At 53.0% G+C, this 12532-nt stretch overlaps 1 protein-coding gene across 1 annotated transcript; it reads right to left on the bottom strand.

Moving 5' to 3' along the window:
• Window positions 1–506: 506 nt before the first annotated feature.
• LOC142660213 (microtubule-associated tyrosine carboxypeptidase 1-like) lies at window positions 507–8072 on the bottom strand. The gene is given in 9 exon segments (XM_075836796.1): window positions 507–645; window positions 647–660; window positions 747–844; window positions 1340–1645; window positions 4323–4455; window positions 6265–6408; window positions 6953–7389; window positions 7392–7482; window positions 8061–8072. Coding segments are annotated over 9 exon segments (1374 nt in total).
• Between the last annotated feature and the right edge of the window lie 4460 nt (window positions 8073–12532).

The raw sequence follows: 12532 nt of genomic DNA, 5'->3' as shown, positions 1-12532 counted from the left end.
CGCCGCTCAGTCCTCCGCTGCCCCTCCCCCATTATATATATATCACACCCGCCGCTCTGTCCTCCGCTGCCCCTCCCCCATTATATATATATCACAGCTGCCGCTCTGTCCTCCGCTGCCCCTCCCCCATTATATATATATCACACCCGCCGCTCAGTCCTCCGCTGCCCCTCCCCCATTATATATATATATCACACCCACCGCTCAGTCCTCCGCTGCCCCTCCCCCATTATATATATATATCACACCCGCCGCTCTGTCCTCCGCTGCCCCTCCCCCATTATATATATATATCACACCCACCGCTCAGTCCTCCGCTGCCCCTCCCCCATTATATATATATATCACACCCGCCGCTCTGTCCTCCGCTGCCCCTCCCCCATTATATATATATCACACCCGCCGCTCTGTCCTCCGCTGCCCCTCCCCCATTATATATATATCACACCCGCCGCTCTGTCCTCCGCCGCCCCTCCCCCATTATATATATATCACACCCGCCGCTCTCAGTCCGGGAGGAGCTCCGCGTCGCTCAGCTGGTTCGCCTCCATGATGCGGTCGAGCTGCTGATGATATTTCTCCATGTCCTGCATGAAGTGAGGAAGACGAAGATTTTCTGGTTGAGAAAAGGGACGAAGTCGTTTCGTCTTCAAAGGCGACCTAGAGGACAGGCAACGTCAGTGACCCCAGACCAAGGTCTCCCGCTGTGCGACTACGACGGCGCCGCCTGTACTGACGGTTATTACCTTTCCCAGGGACGTCAGCAGGCGGAAGTCTATGGTGCGCCGGTGCCGTAAGATCCGCATGACGCCGTCCAGATAGACCTGATCTTTACTGAAGGCGCCTGGAGATGAAGAACACGCGGCGTCATCACCACATCATAGGGGAGCAGCCGCCATGTTTTCTGCTGTATCTTACATCGGCGCTGCCGCCGGTCTCCACGTATTAGGCCGCGTTCACATTTGGGGAATTGATTTGTATTTTGCATCAGTAGAAATGTTCCCGTTATGTTTTTTCTTCGCTTAGGATCGGCTCCTGGCTTTAAAAATTGGCTGCAAAATACTGATAGACAAGTGTGAACGAGGCCTTAGGGTCACATATAACTGAGATACAGAGACTCCTGACTGCAGTAAAGTCCGGCCGTTTCTATACATGAAATGTATGGAGGAGGCGCTGGCACCGCTGCTCGGAGACTGGTTATGGTGCCACCTAATATACACAAGCTCTGCCGCCCACCACAACTAGCGCCGGCCAACTATGACCGAAATCACGATTAACAGCCCAGCCCCTGGTACAACCCAAACCTGGAGCGGACTGTCCGCCTGCAGCATGGTCTTGCCTGGTTGTCCGGTGTCCTCCTGGCCCCTCTTGGCTCGCACACAGAACTCCCACCGCACAGCCGGGTCCTCTACAAACTGCTGCAGGTCCTTAAACAAGGCGGAGAAGCTGCAGGTGGCGGCGTGGCTGACGGTGTAATAGAGCAGGGCCGCTCGCCACAGGTACGGGCGCTTCCGGAAGAGCACGCTGTGCAGGCTCGCCAGGCCTTCCTCTGTGGGGTTGGGTGGTTTTAATCTAAACTGTTTGCGACTTTCTGCTCCGTGCCAGGACTGCTGAGCGTCGTTCACACCACGCAGGTAATGAGTCCCTGGAGAAACAGATGAGGTGCGAGCCTGTATTACAGTAATGAGTTCTGGGGTGTTACAAGAAGCAGCCACTAGAGGGCAGAGCTAGTGAAGTGGCAGTGCCCCCCTAGTGCCTGTTCAGTGAACCCTTCGTGCATCTGGGTACCAACAACCTGCAAGCATCATATGTCCTAGGGGGAGCTACACTGGGGGAGTCACTTGTTGAGAAGGATCTGGGTGTAATAATCTGCAGCATCATATGTCCTAGGGGGCGCTACACTGGCGGATTCACTTGTTGAGAAGGATCTGGGTGTTCTTGTAAATCATAAACTCAATAACAGCATGCAGTGTCAATCAGCTGCTGCAAAGGCCAGCAGGATAATGTCGTGTATTAGAAGAGGCATGGACTCACGGGACAGGGATGTAATATTGCCACTTTACAAAGCATTAGTGAGGCCTCATCTAGAATATGCAGTCCAGTTCTGGGCTCCAGTTCATAGAAAGGATGCCCTGGAGTTGGAAAAAATACAAAGAAGAGCAACGAAGCTAATAAGGGGCATGGAGAATTTAAGTTATGAGGAAAGATTGAAAGAATTAAACCTATTTAGCCTTGAAAAAAGAAGACTAAGGGGGGACATGATTAACTTATATAAATATATTAATGGCACATACAAAAAATATGGTGAAATCCTGTTCCTTGTAAAACCCCCTCAAAAAACAAGGGGGCACTCCCTCCGTCTGGAGAAAAAAAGGTTCAAGCTTCAGGGGCGACAAGGCTTCTTTACAGTGAGAACTGTGAATCTATGGAATAGCCTAACGCAGGAGCCGTCACAGCAGGGACAGTAGACACCGCAGGAGCCGTCACAGCAGGGACAGTAGACACCGCAGGAGCCGTCACAGCAGGGACAGTAGACACCGCAGGAGCCGTCACAGCAGGGACTGGAGACACCGCAGGAGCCGTCACAGCAGGGACAGTAGACACCGCAGGAGCCGTCACAGCAGGGACAGTAGACACCGCAGGAGCCGTCACAGCAGGGACAGTAGACACCGCAGGAGCCGTCACAGCAGGGACAGTAGACACCGCAGGAGCCGTCACAGCAGGGACAGTAGACACCGCAGGAGCCGTCACAGCAGGGACAGTAGACACCGCAGGAGCTGGTCACAGCAGGGACAGGAGACACCGCAGGAGCCGTCACAGCAGGGACAGGAGACACCGCAGGAGCCGTCACAGCAGGGACAGGAGACACCGCAGGAGCCGTCACAGCAGGGACAGGAGACACCGCAGGAGCCGTCACAGCAGGGACAGGAGACACCGCAGGAGCCGTCACAGCAGGGACAGGAGACACCGCAGGAGCTGGTCACAGCAGGGACAGGAGACACCGCAGGAGCCGTCACAGCAGGGACAGTAGACACCGCAGGAGCCGTCACAGCAGGGACAGGAGACACCGCAGGAGCCGTCACAGCAGGGACAGGAGACACCGCAGGAGCCGTCACAGCAGGGACAGTAGACACCGCAGGAGCCGTCACAGCAGGGACAGGAGACACCGCAGGAGCCGTCACAGCAGGGACAGTAGACACCGCAGGAGCCGTCACAGCAGGGACAGGAGACACCGCAGGAGCCGTCACAGCAGGGACAGTAGACACCGCAGGAGCCGTCACAGCAGGGACAGGAGACACCGCAGGAGCTGGTCACAGCAGGGACAGGAGACACCACAGGAGCCGTCACAGCAGGGACAGGAGACACCGCAGGAGCCGTCACAGCAGGGACAGGAGACACCGCAGGAGCTGGTCACAGCAGGGACAGGAGACACCGCAGGAGCCGTCACAGCAGGGACAGTAGATGGCTTTAAAAAAGGGTTAGATAATTTCCTAGAACAAAAAAATATTCGCTCCTATGTGTAGAAATTTTTCCTTCCCTTTTCCCTTCCCTTGGTTGAACTTGATGGACATGTGTCTTTTTTCAGCCGTACTAACTATGTAACTATGATAAAAGCCGATGAACCGTGAGCGGCCGGGAAAACGTTTCAAACACTGAACACCATTGAAAACATACATTTTTCTAAGGTCCGTCAGTGTTTTCTGGAACTTTCTATTAAGAATGATTTTTACTTTTTGAGACAGCGCTGCTTTTATCCTGTACCCGTCAGATCAGCGGGACTGACGGGTCAGTGACAGCGGGTCCTGTGTGTCTCTGACAGTTCATAACTTAGATGTGATGGATCCTGGAGTTCAGACATACAGGACCCGCTGTCACTGAACCCGTCAGTCCCGCTGATCTGACGGGTACAGGATAAAAGCCGCGCTGTCTCAAAAAGTAAAAATCATTCTTAATAAAAAGTCACTAGAAAGTTCCATAAAACGCTGACGGACCTTTATCTATAAAACATTTGCAGTGGTGGACACGGCGTGTAACGACCCTACGATCGTCAGGGCGATGGCTGAAGCTCCGCCACTACGTCTCTACCGTACAACTCTGCGCAGGTTCCAGTACATGGGAGGCCATAGAACCTGCACGTCACAGCTGCTTCTGGCTGGCCAGGGACTAGGAACTGCTGCCGTCAGCGCTGAATGATCTGACGTTCCGCTTTGTAAAATACAGAAAACATCAAAGTGGACAGTGTCCGACCCTGATGTGTGAGAAGCATCTGTCATGAGTCCAGTGCGGAGCGGGCCCTTCTCTCCCCGCCGGCCTGTGCCTACCTATCTCGTGGCGCAGCATCCCCTCCAGCCAGTGCTGCCTCGCAGCCAGCACGTTGATGGTCAGGGTAGGCCGGCTGTTCTCATTTGTCATGACGGCCTGAGACAGTAAGTCTTCTGTAAGCTGGACCACCACCTAGACCGCGCCAGAGAGGGGGAGAAACAGAGGCTGCAGGAAGCCATGAAGAAAACGGGGAGGAAAGAGGACCCCAAAATAAGAAGGCAGATGTGGAAGAGACTGCAAACTGACAGCCGCTCACCTGTCTGCCCAACCCCCTACCCAGAACTCATCTAGTGCAATTACCTCCCTCGGTAACTCTCCATCACCCTGCAGCTCTCCTCCTCCATGTGTCACCTCTCCATGTAACGCTCCATCACCCTGCAGCTCTCCTCCATGTGTCACCTCTCCATGTAACGCTCCATCACCCTGCAGCTCTCCTCCATGTGTCACCTCTCCATGTAACGCTCCATCACCCTGCAGCTCTCCATGTAATGCTCCATCACCCTGTAGCTCTCCATGTAATGCTCCATCACCCTGCAGCTCTCCTCCATGTGTCACCTCTCCATGTAACACTCCATCACCCTGCAGCTCTCCTGCATGTAGCACTCCATCACCCTGCAGCTCTCCTCCATGTGTCAACTCTTCATCACACTACAGCTCCCCCCGATGTCACCTCCATGTAACGCTCCATCACCCTGCAGCTCTCCTCCATGTAAGGCTCCACCACCCTGCAGCTCTCCTCTATGTAAGACTCCATCACCCTGCAGCTCTCCTCCATGTAACGCTCCATCACCCTGCAGCTCTCCTCCATGTGTCAACTCTTCATCACACTACAGCTCCCCCCGATGTCACCTCCATGTAAGGCTCCACCACCCTGCAGCTCTCCTCTATGTAAGGCTCCATCCCCCTGCAGCTCTCCTCCATGTAACGCTCCATCACCCTGCAGCTCTCCTGCATGTAACGCTCCATCACCCTGCAGCTCTCCTCCATGTAACGCTCCATCACCCTGCAGCTCTCCTCCATGTAACGCTCCATCACCCTGCAGCTCTCCTCCATGTAACGCTCCAGCACCCTGCAGCTCTACTCCATGTAAGGCTCCACCACCCTGCAGCTCTCCTCCATGTAACGCTCCATCACCCTGCAGCTCTCCATGTAACGCTCCATCACCCTGCAGCTCTCCTGCATGTAACGCTCCATCACCCTGCAGCTCTCCTCCATGTAACGCTCCATCACCCTGCAGCTCTCCATGTAACGCTCCACCACCCTGCAGCTCTACTCCATGTAAGGCTCCACCACCCTGCAGCTCTCCTCCATGTAACGCTCAACCACCCTGCAGCTCTCCTCCATGTAATGCTCCATCACCCTGCAGCTCTCCTCCATGTAACGCTCCATCACCCTGCAGCTCTCCATGTAATGCTCCATCACCCTGCAGCTCTCCTACTCCATGTAACGCTCCATCACCCTGCTGCTCTCCTCCATGTAACGCTCCATCACCCTGCAGCTCTCCTCCTCCATGTAACGCTCCATCACCCTGCAGCTCTCCTCCATGTGTCACCTCCATGTAACGCTCCATCACCCTGCAGCTCTCCTCAATGTAACGCTCCATCACCCTGCAGCTCTCCTCCATGTGTCACCTCCATGTAACGCTCCATCACCCTGCAGCTCTCCTGCATGTAACGCTCCATCAGCCTGCAGCTCTCCTCCATGTAACACGCCATCACCCTGCAGCTCTCCTCCATGTAACGCTCCATCACCCTGCAGCTCTCCTCCATGTAACGCTTAACCACCCTGCAGCTCTCCTCCTCCATGTGTCACCTCCCCTTCACCCTAGAGCGGTCTTCCTTTGTGTATAATCAATTCCAGCCTCCAGCTCTAATTTCGTCACCCACAGACACATATTTTCTCCTTTACTCATGTTCTCGAGCACCAGCTTCCTCCTCTCACCTCACCACTGCAGTTCTCTTTTCTCATGTACCGGCGACAACATGCCCAGATCTGACACTTGCTGAGCCGACGTCCTCCAGTCAGCGACTCGAAGGTTTCATAACTTCCATATTTATTCAGGACTGCGGTCAGTATTCTCAGCGCCTGGACAGTGAAGATGAAGAATGGTCAGAAGGCGGACGCTGGACACGCCACGTCTGCAGAACGAAGAATTCACTTTTATTTTGGACATTTCTACTAAACTGAAGCTCCAACAGAAAACAAAGTTGGGGCTGCGTCAGCGTGCGAGGTCGGGTCAGCGTGCGAGGTCGGGGCAGCGTCAGCGTGCGAGGTCGGGGCTGCGTCAGCCTGCGAGGTCGGGGCTGCGTCAGCGTGTGAGGTCGGGGCTGCGTCAGCGTGCGAGGTCGTCGGTGCGTCAGCGTGGACATCCACCAGTCGCCAGTATTTATCCAGGTTCCAGCCCAGAAGTACAAGATTTTGTATAGTGATAATGAGAGCATTCAGCCCTCGCAGCAGCTGTAAAGTGAGTTGTCTGCAGTATCCAGTGTAAGTCTTGTTCTGACCTCTATTGGCCAATATAAAATTGCAGAATTTCAGGAAACATTTCCTACACATGGTTAATATCTCTGATCCTGCACACTTGGGATTCTGGTAAGACTTGTATGCTGGGCCTGGTCCTTCTACCTACCTGGACCAGAAACTGGTTGGACGCCTGACTGTATTTGTCCAGCACGCGGAGGGGCATGGGCTCCCGATACTGGAACTGTGGGTTGTAGTTGGAGAGGAAGAATTGATTGCGTTCCTCCTCCACATTGGCGGGTCGAAGAGCGACGAGCAGGCAGGAGGTTCTCGCCACAACCTTGTCAGCAGCAGCTGCTTTACTGACGGCGGGCAGGGACCCGGCAGGGCTTATTCTCCCCCGAGCGCTGCTGCTGAGGGCGCAGGAGCTGTCACTGCGACGCATCCAGCTACACGTCGTGCCCATGTACACCGCACATTCTGAGAGCCTCCGCCGGACCATCGGACCTGACGAAAGGCTCCTGCTAGGACCACGCTGAGCAGAACCGGGAGGAGACGCATGGAAGCCGTTTATCTTTGAGGAAGATGTCTTGGAGCGCACATCCCCGCAGAGGTGGAGGACATCGTGTTACAGGCCCGGGAGCGACACCATTCTCCCCCCCTCAGAGCTGCCACAAGGTGAAGACTGGAGATGAGGACCTATGATCAGGGACCACCTGGAAGAAGAGTAATAATAGTCATTATGAGGGCAGAGATCAGCGTCTCACAGTTATACCAAAGCTGCTCATCAACCAAGATTGTGTGCTGTACTTACTGGAAACAGTCAGACCTCAATGCTACTGATCTATATACACATACATCACACTGACCCTATATATATATACACACATACATCACACTGACCCTATATATATATATATACACACACATATACTAACCCTATATACACACACACCATATATCACACTGACCCTATATATATATATATATATACACACACACGTACCGACCCTATATACACACATACATCACACTGACCCTATATATATATATATATATATACACACACATACATCACACTGACCCTATATATATATATACACACATATACTAACCCTATATACACACACACCATATATCACACTGACCCTATATATATACACACACACGTACCGACCCTATATACACACATACATCACACTGACCCTATATACACACACCACATATCACACTGACCCTATATATACACACACGTACCGACCCTATATGATAATTACCTTTAGCAGCATATTCCGTCGGCGCCGGAAACACCACGTGATGTAAGACAATCGCCGGCCCGGGCAGACAACAATTAGTAGCTCTCGACTTCCGGTTGTCTGACTTCTAGGGGGTGGAGTTTTCTCCGGGACGTCATGTATTTACGTTAGAAGGGAGGAGCTAGGTCAGTGACTTCCCTTCACACATGCGGAGAGGCGCATGCGCACTCCTATCCTCTGTGCTGCTGCTTATTCCCCGGGGAGCGCCCCTCCCCCATAGTCTTCATTCACCGGGCCGGATAGAGGTACTGCCCATAGCAACCTATCAGGCCACTGCTTTCATTTTATAAACGGATACAGTAAACTGGAATGTGATTGGTTACATAGTTACATAGTACGGCTGAAAAAAGACACACGTCCATCAAGTTCAACCAAGGGAAGGGAAAAGGGAAGGAAAAATTTCTACACATAGGAGCTAATATTTTTTTGTTCTAGGAAATTATCTAACCCTTTTTTAAAGCCATCTCCTGTCCCTGCTGTGACCAGCTCCTGTGGTGTCTCCTGTCCCTGCTGTGACGGCTCCTGCGGTGTCTACTGTCCCTGCTGTGACGGCTCCTGCGGTGTCTACTGTCCCTGCTGTGACGGCTCCTGCGGTGTCTCCTGTCCCTGCTGTGACGGCTCCTGCGGTGTCTGCTGTGACGGCTCCTGCGGTGTCTCCTGTCCCTGCTGTGACCAGCTCCTGCGGTGTCTACTGTCCCTGCTGTGACGGCTCCTGCGGTGTCTACTGTCCCTGCTGTGACGGCTCCTGCGGTGTCTACTGTCCCTGCTGTGACGGCTCCTGCGGTGTCTACTGTCCCTGCTGTGACGGCTCCTGCGGTGTCTACTGTCCCTGCTGTGACGGCTCCTGCGGTGTCTCCTGTCCCTGCTGTGACGGCTCCTGCGGTGTCTACTGTCCCTGCTGTGACGGCTCCTGCGGTGTCTACTGTCCCTGCTGTGATGGCTCCTGCGGTGTCTACTGTCCCTGCTGTGACGGCTCCTGCGGTGTCTCCTGTCCCTGCTGTGATGGCTCCTGCGGTGTCTCCTGTCCCTGCTGTGACGGCTCCTGCGGTGTCTACTGTCCCTGCTGTGACGGCTCCTGCGGTGTCTTCTGTCCCTGCTGTGACGGCTCCTGTGGTAGGCTATTCCATAGATTCACAGTTCTCACTGTAAAGAAGCCTTGTCGCCTCTGCAGCTTGAACCTGTTTTTCTCCAGACGGAGGGAGTGCCCCCTTGTTTTTTGAGGGGGTTTTACAAGGAACAGGATTTCACCATATTTTTTGTATGTGCCATTAATATATTTATATAAGTTAATCATGTCCCCCCTTAGTCTTCTTTTTTCAAGGCTAAATAGGTTTAATTCTTTCAATCTTTCCTCATAACTTAGATTCTCCATGCCCCTAATTAGCTTCGTTGCTCTTCTTTGTATTTTTTCCAACTCCAGGGCATCCTTTCTATGAACTGGAGCCCAGAACTGAACTGCATATTCTAGATGAGGCCTCACTAATGCTTTGTAAAGTGGCAATATTACATCCCTGTCCCGCGAGTCCATGCCTCTTTTAATACACGACAATATCCTGCTGGCCTTTGCAGCAGCTGATTGACACTGCATGCTGTTATTGAGTTTATGATTTACAAGAACACCCAGATCCTTCTCAACAAGTGAATCCGCCAGTGTAGCGCCCCCTAGGACATATGATGCTGCAGATTATTACCCCCAGTGTAGCGCCCCCTAGGACATATGATGCATGCAGGTTGTTGGTACCAAGATGCATAACTTTACATTTATCTACATTAAACTTCATCTGCCAAGTGGACGCCCAAACACTTAGTTTGTTTAAATCTGCCTGTAATTCATGAACATCTTCCATAGTCTGAACTATATTACATAGCTCGGTGTCATCTGCAAAAATAGAAATAGTGCCATTAATCCCTTCCTCTATATCATTAATAAATAAGTTGTGGTACCTGTTCCATTATCTCCCGCTCCCTTCATCCACACAGACGGGTCAGGATCTTCACCTTTAGCGCCATAATCTCCTCAGACCATCGTCTCCGCGTCCGTATCATGGAGGCCATAGAAGAAGTGTGACCTTCACATAAACCTGGGGAAGCCACGGCGACTACTACAACGCTGAGACTCCGGGGGCCAACATGGTGGGAGTGGTAGTTACATTGCCACAGGCATTACCCAGCTGTCTATAGACCCTGAATGTGATATCAGCCCTGACCCCGTCTTACAATGCAGCTTGAGCGTCAGTGTTCACTGTTATTCTGTCATTGTATTCATGAACCAGAAGGCTCAGGCTGAAAAGAGATTGAGGCCCCTCCAAAATAGAGGAGTGCCGGCCGCAACAAAGTGAAACTATATAGACCCTGTGATGATCCCTGTTCCGATGCTGCGGCTCTCATCTACGGGGTCCCGGAGGGCTCACCCTGTGATGATCCCTGTTCCGATGCTGCGGCCAGGGCCGCCATCAGGGGGGTACTGGGGGTACTGCAGTGAGGGGCCCGGGCATAAATTAAAAAAAAAGGGGCCCGCACTCTGCCGCTGGAATTAATATACTCACGGCAGTGTGGCTCTTACGATTTCATTTCGGTGAAAGGAACAGGTCCCATCACGAAGGAGGGGCCCGTTCATTACATCAGAATAACCGTAAGGGCCCGCTGGAGAGTGAGATGTGCCCGCCCCTCCTCCTCCGCAACAGTGTGACAGCGTGTGGGGAGGAGACAAGGGGTGGAGACATCACAGCAGCGGGAGTTATGAGCTCAGCCTCGGAGGATACGTCCAGCAGCAGCAGCAGCAGTCGTCGTCTTCTTCTTCAGACACAGTGAGTACTAAGTTATGTCTGTGTCCCGCTTCTGCTGCCCGGAGCCTGCTGAAAAGATCTCCTCCTGCCCCCATAGAAAGTAAATATCTTACCCACCTCTGTATTATGTTAACACCGCAGCATAGGATTGTATCAGCTCTGCGGCTCTTATCTCCCGTCCTGTGTAACATGTGGCAATAAACCTGTCTTCTCCCTCTGTTTACACAGGACAGGAGAAAAGAGCCGTTGTAGAGCTGAGTGATACAATCCTATGCTGCAGTGTGAACTAATACAGACGTGGGGAAGATAATGGGGGCAGGGAAATGATAATGGGGGCAGGGAGATGATAATGGGGGCAGGGAGATGATAATGGGGCAGTGAGATGATAATGGGGGCAGGGAGATGATAATGGGGCAGGGAGATGATAATGGGGCAGGGAGATGATAATGGGGGCAGGGAGATGATAATGGGGGCAGGGAGATGATAATGGGGGCAGGGAGATGATAATGGGGGCAGGGAGATGATAATGGGGGCAGGGAGATGATAATGGGGGCAGGGAGATGATAATGGGGGCAGGGAGATGATAATGGGGGCAGGGAGATGATAATGGGGGCAGGGAGATGATAATGGGGGCAGGGAGATGATAATGGGGCAGTGAGATGATAATGGGGGCAGGGAGATGATAATGGGGCAGGGAGATGATAATGGGGCAGGGAGATGATAATGGGGCAGGGAGATGATAATGGGGGCAGGGAGATGATAATGGGGGCAGGGAGATGATAATGGGGGCAGGGAGATGATAATGGGGGCAGGGAGATGATAATGGGGGCAGGGAGATGATAATGGGGGCAGGGAGATGATAATGGGGGCAGGGAGATGATAATGGGGGCAGGGAGATGATAATGGGGGCAGGGAGATGATAATGGGGGCAGGGAGATGATAATGGGGCAGTGAGATGATAATGGGGCAGGGAGATGATAATGGGGGCAGGGAGATGATAATGGGGGCAGGGAGATGATAATGGGGGCAGGGAGATGATAATGGGGGCAGGGAGATGATAATGGGGGCAGGGAGATGATAATGGGGGCAGGGAGATGATAATGGGGGCAGGGAGATGATAATGGGGGCAGGGAGATGATAATGGGGGCAGGGAGATGATAATGGGGGCAGGGAGATGATAATGGGGCAGTGAGATGATAATGGGGGCAGGGAGATGATAATGGGGGCAGGGAGATGATAATGGGGGCAGGGAGATGATAATGGGGCAGTGAGATGATAATGGGGCAGGGAGATGATAATGGGGCAGTGAGATGATAATGGGGGCAGGGAGATGATAATGGGGGCAGGGAGATGATAATGGGGCAGTGAGATGATAATGGGGGCAGGGAGATGATAATGGGGCAGGGAGATGATAATGGGGCAGTGAGATGATAATGGGGGCAGGGAGATGATAATGGGGGCAGGGAGATGATAATGGGGGCAGGGAGATGATAATGGGGCAGGGAGATGATAATGGGGGCAGGGAGATGATAATGGGGCAGGGAGATGATAATGGGGGCAGGGAGATGATAATGGGGGCAGGGAGATGATAATGGGGGCAGGGAGATGATAATGGGGGCAGGGAGATGATAATGGGGCAGGGAGATG

Source organism: Rhinoderma darwinii, chromosome 9 (genome assembly GCF_050947455.1).
Source record: "Rhinoderma darwinii isolate aRhiDar2 chromosome 9, aRhiDar2.hap1, whole genome shotgun sequence".
Taxonomy (NCBI): Eukaryota; Metazoa; Chordata; class Amphibia; order Anura; family Rhinodermatidae; genus Rhinoderma; species Rhinoderma darwinii.
Note: the sequence above shows the minus strand (reverse complement) of the source record. Positions and strands in the feature narration are given on the sequence as shown.